General features: G+C 42.7%; 2 protein-coding genes across 2 annotated transcripts in view; both read left to right on the forward strand.

Moving 5' to 3' along the window:
- The first annotated feature begins 182 nt into the window (after positions 1 to 182).
- LOC109468173 (E3 ubiquitin-protein ligase Midline-1-like) lies at positions 183 to 5,112 on the forward strand. The gene is made up of 6 exons (XM_019766430.1): positions 183 to 980; positions 1,268 to 1,342; positions 2,140 to 2,352; positions 2,578 to 2,609; positions 2,841 to 2,978; positions 3,095 to 5,112. The coding sequence occupies exons 1-6, from the start codon at positions 492 to 494 to the stop codon at positions 3,666 to 3,668; spliced, it is 1,521 nt and encodes a 506-aa protein (XP_019621989.1). The 5' UTR covers positions 183 to 491; the 3' UTR covers positions 3,669 to 5,112.
- Positions 5,113 to 5,619: 507 nt separating this feature from the next.
- LOC109468164 (CB1 cannabinoid receptor-interacting protein 1-like) overlaps positions 5,620 to 11,386 on the forward strand; it is an 11,932-nt gene continuing 6,165 nt past the window's right edge. The window contains exons 1-2 of the mRNA XM_019766416.1: positions 5,620 to 6,123; positions 9,335 to 9,479. Of these exons, the coding sequence (XP_019621975.1) occupies positions 5,945 to 6,123; positions 9,335 to 9,479 (324 nt within the window). The 5' untranslated portion in view covers positions 5,620 to 5,944. The remainder of the gene's footprint in view (positions 6,124 to 9,334; positions 9,480 to 11,386) is intronic.

Genomic DNA, 11,386 nt, shown 5'->3' on the forward strand with positions numbered 1-11,386 from the left:
TAAATCGAAGTGAGATGTTCACTGGAGTCGTATTGGTATATTCTTGGCCGATAGTGACGCTTGGCTACAATCCATAAAATGTCTCCCCGTACGGATTTTGGCCCCTGTTAGACGCTGACCTACTGCCGGATGTCCGTTCGATGACTAACGAGTGTCCGTTTGTTTGGCCCAAACATCGCTACGTGACAGGACCGGTTCAGGTAGCGCCAAAACAGGGCTACGCTGCGCAGGGGAGCATTTCATGCAACTTCGGAAACAAGGACAACACACCCTCCAGGGTACTTGTCAGGCACTTCTTACTATGGTAACTACACAGTCATTTTGTTGTCGGGCCGCGTCACCTACTTGAAATTCGATACCAAGGATCAAATATTTGTCAGCATACTCGCATGTACCGAAGGAAGGAGCTGTCGCGAAAACCATGACAGCGTGGCTACCATGTTGAGACCGTGTACTGTTGGCTCCTGTACCTGTCCAAGTGGTGTTAAGAAATGTCGTCAAAGTCGAAAGAATCGAGAAGAAGCCGTAGTAAGTCAACGTCGCGGAAGCAGTCGGACCGCGCCGAGGAGGAGAGAAGACCGCATACACCTGACACCCATGTCGCCCTCTCCACCTCCCAGGATGTTCTGGAAGAGTTTGAGACAGTAGACCCATCAGATGGCTCACCTGATGCCGAACGGCTAACGTCCTTGCCTCGCGATGTTCTGGAGAAGAGCGTCACTCTTCCCGCCATTGACGTCAACATGGACAGCCTGAAGCAGCGGGTACGGCGGTACCGTGAGGACAAGGGCCGTCCCATGAACGGGGTACACGTCAAGCTGCCCTCCGTACGGAAAACCTGCGCCAGACACCAGGAGGACAGCCTGGAGCTGGCTCTGTACTGCGAGACGTGTAAGGAGTGTATGTGTTACAAGTGTGCCCTGGCAGCGCACAAGGATCACAACGTAGAGCCTGTCAGCACGGCCGCCAAGAAGAAAAAGGTAACGTTGTTTAATTTACAGAAAATAAAGATAGTCATGTTTATCAGTGACACAAAACTTTGTAGTTTATTGACAAAGATTTTTTAATTATGGCAAGTGTAGCTCGATTGTTGCAATTCGTCTTTTTGGCCTCCTTGTAACAACAGCCGCCATCTTTCAAGGAGGTCATATGTAAGGGTCCCACACTTGGAAATGTTAAAAGAAAGCGTTGAGTTACATCCTACAGGAAGGCAGCTGGACGTACTAGAGAGTTGAGACATTTACACATGCCCTATTTCTGCACCCAGGAAAGGCTCCTAACCAGGCGGAACGTTCTGAGTGAGATGGTGGAGAAATCGTCACAGCAGTTAGGGGTGATGGAGGTGTGTAAAACATGTCCTTGTATGATTGATCTGTACATACGGAAACACATCGGTATGAACTCACTGAGTGGTTCCAGATAGAAAATCACACAGAAAAAGCTAAAGACTTACGTTCATGGAAAACTCAACGGTGCATGGTGTAGTTACTGGTGCCTCCCCATTACATAAGTCAGGAACAAGAGATTGAATATTGGTAACGGCGAGTCTGGCATAAGCAGTTGAGCAAACAGTGCAGTAGACGTTAGCTTGTTGCTGGCAGCAAGAGGAAGGGGGGAACATTTAAAAGCACAGAAAGTACAGAAGTGGTGCATTGAGAATGATGAGTTTTCTTTTTTCTTTTTGGTTATCCAATTCATAGACGATATAATGTTGATCATATTTGTTGCCATGGAGTGCATAGTATAATTATGGGGCAGGGCCCACTTACGTTAAATTATTTCCCCGTATCTATATTGATCTTTTATCACATGATAGTTTGCTTTCTAGACTTATGATAATCTATTATCTATACTATTCAAAAGTGTTTGGGGGCAAAACAGAAACGATTATTGCTGCATGACGAAACACCGTGATCCTCCATTTCACAGCTTGACCGCGCTTTAGCCACTCGGAACTGTTTGACCCCTTCTTACTTCAACAGTCTGATAGTCTTTGATGAGGAGCCGAAAGGCTGGAGAGGATGCAGATTAAGCAGGTGGTTATCGATCCACAGCCAAACAATGGCGGATTAGTTCGTCTTCTCTCCCGTCCTATATCGTCATTCAAAACGCTGGATTTTGTATTAATATTCCATCTAGGAAAAATGCAGAGAAGCTAAGATGAGGATTGAGTCAGAGATCCTGGGACTGATGTCGACTATAGACAGACGGCAGCAGATGTTATTTCGTCGACTGGACAAGGACAAGCAGGCCAAGGAGGAATACATTCAGGAACAGATGACGCTCTGTGGGCAGGAAGTCGGTCTCATAGACCGGGCTCTCTGCAAGGAGGACTCAGTGGAAATTCTGGAGGTGAGAATTCATGGCAGGCTTTCACGGTCTTCCTTGCGTGTGTGATGCTTCCTTCAACCGGATTGCTTTAGTTCTCAATATGGCCGTTCCATTTCTATGTTACATAAAATTATGTAATAGTTGTCCTTTTGTCTGCCATGCTTTTGGTTTCTTATCAGAATCGCATTAAATAATACCATTGAGCCCTTGACCTCAGGTATGTAATCCCCATGTCCTTTTTTGCAGGTTGTCGGAACGATCGAAACAGGCTTGAGAAGGTAAGTTGTCTAGAAGTAAATGCTTCGACAAGAGGTAAAAAAACAGCAGTTTACCTGATTATTTTCCTAACTGTGACATTTCCTCTATCGCCGAACGTGTCCAATGCTTTCTAATTCTGTACCCAGTAGCGGGGAACATTTCGCAACCAGTGTTATTATGCATATTGCCCCAACCCCCCAACCCCCAACATGTCCCATGATAATCGAAAACCACTCGTATGTTTGATGCAGCCGACTGAGGCAGAATCCGGCCGACCTGATATCGTTTGACCACCTGAAGCTGGACCTGTCCGAGCAGCAGAGAGTCGCCGACAGGATTAACTTCTCCAACACTAACGGAGGACTGTCGCTAGATCAGCACATGACGAGGTGAGAAACTTCTTATTATGACCATTTCATATATTCATCAGAATGGCAACTAAAGACGACAACTGTCCTGGGCTGATCCACAGCAACAGAAGACCCAATCTTGTCCTTTGTTTCAGGTTAAAGCCGATGGTTCCTTTCAAGTTGGATCCAAAGACGGCCAGCAAGAAGCTGCGAATTCTGAACAGTGGCAAACAGGTAGAGTACAGGGAGCACATCCCCGAGCCCGTGGGGTCACGGCGCGGCCTGCACACTGTCATGGGCAACCTGCCCATCACGACCGGCAAACACTACTGGGAGGTCTCCGTGAACAGGAGCCTGGACTACCGTATCGGTATCTGTTACAAGACGGCAGACGGAGCCCCTGCCGCCGCGGGCGAAGACAAGAACTCCTGGGTCTTGTGTTTAGGCTACCCGAACAGGTTCACCGCCATGCACTATCACAAACGGGTCCTGGTGTTCTCACCCTTCTACAGGAGTAGAATTGACGGGATCAGGAAAATCGGTGTGCACCAAGACTATGACTTGGGCTACCTGGCCTTTTTCTCGGCGAACTCTGGGGAGAGAAAGTTATTTTTGTACGCGTTTCACGCACAGTTCGAGAAGCCGACGTACCCGCTGTTCTATGTCGGTCAGGGGAAGCTGACCATTCACACGGGCCTAAGTGTTCCCAAGGACCTACCTACCTCATGATTCCAACCTGAACAACTACATACAAGACACTGTCAACTGATACAACCTGTAGGATCGATTTTCATGAAACCTTCATCGACTTTTCTATTATAGTCATGGGAAAGTTATTACATTCTTTTGACAACTTTTCAAATATCCTATTTACAAACAAACTCGGGTAAACATAACCCAAGCGATTTTCAGTCATCTTTTTGATGTTGAATTGCGTTCTTACAAATTGTGTCTAAGGTACGCCTAGAACGTCGTCGTCAGCTGCTTCACGCATGATCGGTTCGGAACAAACATTTCTTCGTGGTAATGTTACTCCGTTTCTTCTTAGAAACAAGAGATCAAGTGTGTAAGATTTGGCAACCTGTCCGAATACGCTTTTATAGACCCCAGAATATTGTGTTACCAAAACTGCATGCACTGGATCCATTTAAGGATTTACGTAATGTGGTCACGTATTCTCACGCAATGAAGAGAGTTAACATTTGGAACACACAGGATGATTTCACAGTTTCATGGCCCTGTAATGCAATGTTTTCTGACTCCCAGGCTTCACTATTGCGTGACCAAGTGTATGATTGAGTTGGAAATGTTGTGAAAACGCCAAGACTGCACATAAAAGGGTTCCTACCCATGGTGTACGTCAAGAGCCCTCCAGAGCTCTCATCGCGATGTTGTCGATCGAAGTGTTGGAGTTGTGAGCACTCTAGCATACTGTATCCTACAACGATTTCGTTTTACATTCGCAAGGTCAACAGACTGATTGTTATTCCATGTTCCTAAAGTGACATCATACTTTAAAGAAATCCCGTTGAGCTGTTAATCTAAGTGAGTCAGAAGGGAGTTGACACAGTCTTCTTTTGGTGTTACCTTACATAATTACATAAACCAGTTGTTGTGTGTATCATAAGAGTTGCTGTTTTGTGATGGTTTCCAAAACTGCTGTGCTGATATTTATTACAAACTGTCGCAAATGTACCCTGGGCTGTCTTCATTCATTCATTGGACTTTTAACCGTTGCCCAGACCTTTGTCATGTGTCCGGGGCTATCGATAATCAATATGTGCACACCAAAAACGTGTATCCGAGTAGCCCGTTCACCTTTATATAAAAGCGACATTCTAACCTTGAATACGTGTCAGACTGTAAAAAAAGCCTATTTGCTTCAGAGTATACGTAAATCAATACAACTCAAACTGACACACAAAGAATTTTCCTGGACGTCTAGCCTGCGTCAATAGCTTGTCAGACCTCCAAGCAAACCTCACGTGAGGCATATCACCATAATTCTGGTTATTGGTCTTGGTTTTGGATCCGTTCATAATTATATTATGAAGCCGTGCACATGACAACATATAACCCCACCCTTCTGTACGTAGATATTGACCGGGCCCATTGGTACTTTCCACACCCGGCGATGAATCGTAATAAAATACCATCTGCATTCCCGTGCGCAACTTGCAACATTTTCTCTATCAATGATCACTAATAATAAATAACTAAGAGTAAGAGTCTACTTTAGTTAAGGTTAGCTCATGGACAAAGCTCAGTGTTTTAAGAAGGAAAATTTGCAACGTTTCCGTAGTAGTACCCGCCCAGTCTAGTTCTGCAGAATTATCTAATATGCTTTCTACTCGCGCACTGTCTCTGTCATGATGGTTTCTAACCTCTTCCCGCTGTGATATAACCAGTAAGCGAAGGGATATTGTCTCAAACCAATCACCAACATGCATACACATCGATGAATGGTGGTATACAACACGGGTATATTGCTTCCTTGGCGAAAACGGAATTATTTATATAGTATGAATATTTCATGTGTATTTTTCTTTGTTATTCAAATATCATGTATCTCATGCAACGATTATAGAATTTTGACTCTTTCAGGTGATACTTTCAGGTAATCCATTCAAACACGCTAGAAATCTCCCATATCTGCCTTATAACCCTTCCCGACAGACCTCCTCCACAGTTCGCTCCATCTGTCTCCTCTCTCCCATGCCGCGCGCTTTACAAGAAATTTGTGACGTCAGGATGCCGCAAAATGTGACATCATCCCAGTGATCCGGAAGTGAACATCACATGCGGGTCACTTTCGCTTTTCGTGTTCTAGCCACGGGGCAACGCATTTATAACACAGGTATGGTCCGAATTATGGTGGGGTTTGTAGACATGTGATATGGAGATAGGCGGTACGGCTGGTTTGAACATTCCAAGCGCGACGTTGGGCGGCAGATGACCGAGACATATTCCAGAGGCTCCGAGGAGTAACGTTACGAGACAAGGACATGGGCAGTGCTGATTTCATATTCAAGGTGACCGTCTCTATCCGTCGGGAGGACGACGGGTCGCCTGTGTTCTTCAAAATCGACGGCGGCAGGTTTAAGACGAGTGAGAGGACCATCAAGCTACAGGCAGACGTCCAGTATCGGCTGGACATCGAGATCAAGCCATCGTTATACCCCAAGTACGTTTGTTGCAAAATTACATTATGATTTATCAAAGCTAGGTTTGTATACTATGAAAACTAGAAGTGCCAGTAGGATTCTGCTTGCGACAGCTGTCTTTGATCAGTCCAAGGACGTTATAGTCTCCTTGATCAGTGTGAAATGTGTCATCGTTGGATGACCAGTCATCTCTATAATTTAAATATTCTGTCTTACTCCTTGGGGACCTTTGTTTGCAATTAACGTCAAAATGTTTTGTTTGCTGATTGCAAGAGGCTGCCACTCTGATTCTTTTCCAGAAAGTACTAAACATAAGACTAGAGTTCCCCGATCTCATACCTTCGCCAAATGCGATGTTAATCTTTATGACTGACAAATTATACATTAGATTATTCCCCCCTGATTTAACAAATAGGAACCTAATTTTCATGAATTATATCATTTTATCATAATCTAAACCAAAAGACAGTCTTATATTAACAAACAATGCATTCTAGTTTTTCCTAATAAATTATGCAAATGAGGTCCTGATTTGAATAAATTATGTTTAATGATGTTCACCTCAACTTAACTTTCAAATACCACAAGTATGAAATTCCAGGCAGTTATTACATAATTATAAAATTTTCTCATTAATTATGCAAATTAAGTCATTATTAACATAATCAATATCTGCCTGTGTTTCTCTCATTGTCAATTACCAATGTCACAAGCTTCAATTGTCCTATCATGGAATGCAGCTGATTTATAGAATTTCTCCATAAATTATGCAAATTACATCCATATTTGCATAATTGTCACATAATTTTATTAAGCATCACGTAAGCTACCTACATACCAAAAATCATGACAATCCGTCAACCGGTTCTTGAGTTATACCCTTTTTGAATATTTTCAAGAATATATCCCTGCAGTTCCAGAGCAAGCCGCTAGGGGGCCCAAACTCATGTCACTTCTTCCCCAACACAAGAGCTACCTACCATCTACATTTCATTACCATAGCATGTCTAGATCATGAGATATCAAAACCGGAAGTTCAGCTGCAGTACTATAACAAGCCACTAGGGGGTCCAAAATCTAATCATTTTGAGGTCTCATCAAGACCTACCCACCTACCAAGTATCAAGACAATCCATCAAGGCCTTCTCAAGTTATCGTGTTTACAGACACACACACACACACACACACACACACACACACATACACGAACGCCTCTGAAAACATAACCTTCTTGGCGAAGGTAATAAGGTGGGGCGGAGGGTGGGTGTGAGTCACAGTGGGTATGAGCTGAGGGGGCATGAACTAACGGAAGGGCAGTAACCTGCCACCTGTTTTTCATCTAAGACCACGTGATTGTGTTCATTATTTCCAGCATCGGTTTGTTCCCCAACTGATCCTTGTGACCTTTTCTGACTATGTTGTCATTGACGTGGCCATTTGTATTGTTAAATCTCCCTACATGACCTCTATAGTAAGAGTTGCCCCGCCCACAATGCCTAACTGGGCGTACAGTTGCAAATTTACCGAACATGGAATAGTAGTTATCGCAATATCAGCTGCAAAATATCATATTTTTGTAGGTGCATATTAATTTTCATTCATATAAGTCAATTGAAATAACCTGTTTTTTAGACTTTTGATTTTCAAACTGTTCAAGAATGCAGTAAAAGTAGCAGTTCCAAGCCTCTAACATTACATGCAATTGGGGACAGTTCACTGATGATACAGGTAGGGCTAGGGGTTGAGTGAATGCGCAGGACACAGCAAAAATATAGTTAAAATTCTCAAAATTGAATGTTTAAGTAATAATATTTTTTATATCATTTGAACAGTTTACCCAATTAAAAGTAATTTTTTTAGACATGTTACCAAAATCAGAGTCCATTATTTTCTGTATTCCTGTGGTGGGCTTTTATAATTTAATCAGGAATATGCAGCACGCCCATTTCAGCTGGGTCTCAGCTGGTAGTGGTCTACTGGGACACATCAGTGAGACACAAACAACATTTTCATTATCAGGCTGGACTTAAGCAAAAGGGTGACCTTGATATGACACATCAATGACACATTGTCATCTTGTCACTTTTTTAATGAATGCAAAAAATTGCTAGTATTGTATGAACTACGATGGCTGTGTGAATCTTGTGTTTCAATCATAAGAGCTGACATCATTAAAGAATACAGTCTCTATACCGTATATTCAAGTCCAGAATAGAGACAGTTCTGACAAAATTGTCTTACTCTTTTCCTCTGTCATTTTCATTTGATCTGGAACAAGGTACTCTGCCTATAGTACTGTATAGTGATGTCAGTTCAGAATTCCTAAGATGAAGCAATGGCTTCACAAGACATCTAATAGTGACCCTACACTACAGTAATGAGACTTTACTGACCTTGCATCATTAGCCTGAGTCTAATACACTAATGGTTGGAAACCCTCTTATGTAAAGCATATAGGACAGAGTGATGGATTCATGAGGTTAGTTGCCATGGTTACCAGCTGCCTATGACGTCAGTCGGAAAATGGGAATCAGGATGGGTGGTACACGGGTGATGGTCTGCATGTTTATCAGTTTCTTATTTACTTTTGTAGAAATATTTTATGGAGAGATGGTTTGTATCATCCAAGTTTATGATATACAGTTTGTCCCAAGACATACTTTGATATCCATGTGAGGCACGATCCCCTGAGGTTCTGGAATATTCTCTTCCGTGTCATTATCTGAACAACATAATGGGTAACCCATGAGAAGATTACAGACCTCAGCTCATTCTATGAGAGCAGGCAACCACCATAAATGTACTGAATTTTAGATTCTATACTTTGAGCATGAAGTTGGGTTTGTTTTGACATCTTTTTTAAAATAACATTCTATAAAATTGTGTAATCTATATGTTAGTACAACAGAAAAAACTATTTGATGAAAAACATGCCAGAATTTTGTTGGTGCTCATGAATCATGATACAGAACTAGCAATCATGGCCCAATGTAATATTAGACAGGCTCCTCGTCGAAATTTTATGTATAGTACAGTATTTTGCAAGTTAGCTCAAGACAGTGCCTTTAGTTAATACTTAAGGAGATGTTATATGGCTGTCAATATAAAGTAAAGATTGGTTATTTGAATTCATGTCTGGGTCTCAAGATTTAGAATCTTACAGATGGACAGGTACCTCAAAAGGTGTGTTATTCCAGCTAATTGTTACAAAATGTACACCTCTCCCCCCAGATCCACCTCCCTAGGCACCACCCCCCTCCAGCTGAAGGAGCAGGCTCGAGACCCCCACAGTGTGAGATACACCACAGTCTGGTCTACTGCAGGCACAAGTGTCAGCAAGAAGGGGTCCAGACAAGATGTGCCCTTTGTCATGGAGGTAGGAAAAACTTGCAGGGGAAATAGTGCATTTGTACATGGTTTAATCATGATGGGGTGAATATTGTTCTAGAGCTGTCACAGAGGACTGTTTTTTACCTCTAAAAATTGTTTGAATGAGGTTAAAGGTCAGAACACCTGTGTCTGTTGCAGCCATGCTTTTCAACTGTTCTACTTGTAACGTTAGGTACATGTGACTGTACTCTATATCCTTGTTAATGTTAGTTTATAGACCCGGGTGGCACTGCAACTCAGGGTAATGAGACTCACACTTACCGCAACATCCAAATATAAAGGGACCTGACACCCATTGCCTTGTGTAAAGTTTTATGTCCTTTTCCATCATAGTTATTGCGGCAAAATAAATCTGCACATCACAGTAATCATGAGGAATGGTTGGGTAATAATTACATATGCTTGAAGAATGAGTAATGTCTGACTCAGCAACACTTTTGCTTGAAGCAGTCCTCTAAGCACATTATCCAAGTGTCCATATCCCCACAGTCTGCTGGCAATAGGATATCATATCAGGGTCAGAAGAACTTACTCCAGGCCTTATCTCTGAAACACAGCCTGGAAAAATGTTCCACGCTACAAAAATCTATTAAACAGGTTGCCATGAAAGACTGCAGTCTATTTCTTGAGACATGGAGTGAGGGTGCAATTATTGATGTCTATAGAGCAAAAATGGGGGGGGGGGGGGGGCTCGTCACTGAATGACATCCAGTAAATTTCTAGCGGAGACCAATCAGAGGGCTGCTGAATAATTTGAATAATTTATCAAGGCCCACGGACGCGGTTCTTTCACTTGTGAAGTAGCCAATTACCACCAAGCCGGTGGCACACAATGGGCGAAAACATGTATTTCACACCCATTGTACGTCGACATAAAGCACTTATACATTACAAACAGAATTTTCGTAGGACTGCCATTACTTTAGTTTGCAGCATGTGTATTGAGAACGAGTATCTTCATAATTCTGCTGGCTGTTTGTAGAAGAACGGCACAATAAAACAGTTTTCAATACCAACACGACTTAGCAGATAACACGTAATGAAGCCCACTTTTTACGCAGATTGTAGCACTACGTAATGTTACACAAACTAACAGTAGATGTTTTAAGGAATTCACAGAAATGACAATGATAGATAATGTAACGCATATACATTATACAGCACAAAATAAAGAGTAACAGTAATGTAGTCGTCTTTGGCCGGGTGTGGCAAGTTATAGTACGTACATGTATCGGTTCAATCTTTAACGGGTAAGTTGACAGCAACAAGCAAGATGCAAAGGTTCTATTACTTTTGCAGCTCACTTGCGTCTAGATTTGGGACGAACCCATGTTACTTTTTCGCCGCAGTTTTTCGTGTAGTGGTTACTTCGACAGCCTTTCCGCTGACGCAAACATACTAGTTTGAGGTTCCACAGTTCTTACAACGTTAGCGCTTGAAGTGGTGTTTTCCAAGTTTGTTGGTCTAGTGATGTTGTCTTTGTTGGCTTGTTGTCTGTCATTTCCCTCTATTTTTGTGTTTGGCGGCCCGTCTTCGATGGGTTTGGTTTGGTTCACAAATCTCGGCTTCGCTAAGATACGTTCCTTCCCGTACGTAGTGGTCGCTCCATTAGCGCTAGTGCAGCCACATTTGAATGTGTAAAACTTAATGTCTACAGTCCCGTTTTGATTCGTTCATCAAAGTAGATTTTACTAAGGTATGACTTTACTAACTGATTGTGGAAGTACTTAATACTGATGTAAACAAGAAACAATATACGCGCTCTGGTTGAGTTCATGGCATTTACATGAAACGAGGTGCTAATAGCCGCTAGTCGGTGACGCGTCAGCAGCCCTATGATTGGTCCCCGGTAGAAATCTACTGGATGTCATATAGTGTACACGGGGGGGGGGG

This window comes from Branchiostoma belcheri, unplaced genomic scaffold, assembly GCF_001625305.1.
Source record: "Branchiostoma belcheri isolate BF01 breed outbred unplaced genomic scaffold, Haploidv18h27 scaffold193, whole genome shotgun sequence".
In the NCBI taxonomy this organism is placed as follows: Eukaryota; Metazoa; Chordata; class Leptocardii; order Amphioxiformes; family Branchiostomatidae; genus Branchiostoma; species Branchiostoma belcheri.

Coding starts and splice junctions, on each gene's coding strand:
- LOC109468173 (XM_019766430.1), top strand. CDS start 492: ATGTCGTCAAAGTCGAAAGAATCGAGAAGAAGCCGTAGTAAGTCAACG. Junction 2,353..2,577: donor ACTCAGTGGAAATTCTGGAG/GTGAGAATTCAT, acceptor CCTTTTTTGCAG/GTTGTCGGAACGATCGAAAC. Junction 2,610..2,840: donor ATCGAAACAGGCTTGAGAAG/GTAAGTTGTCTA, acceptor TGTTTGATGCAG/CCGACTGAGGCAGAATCCGG.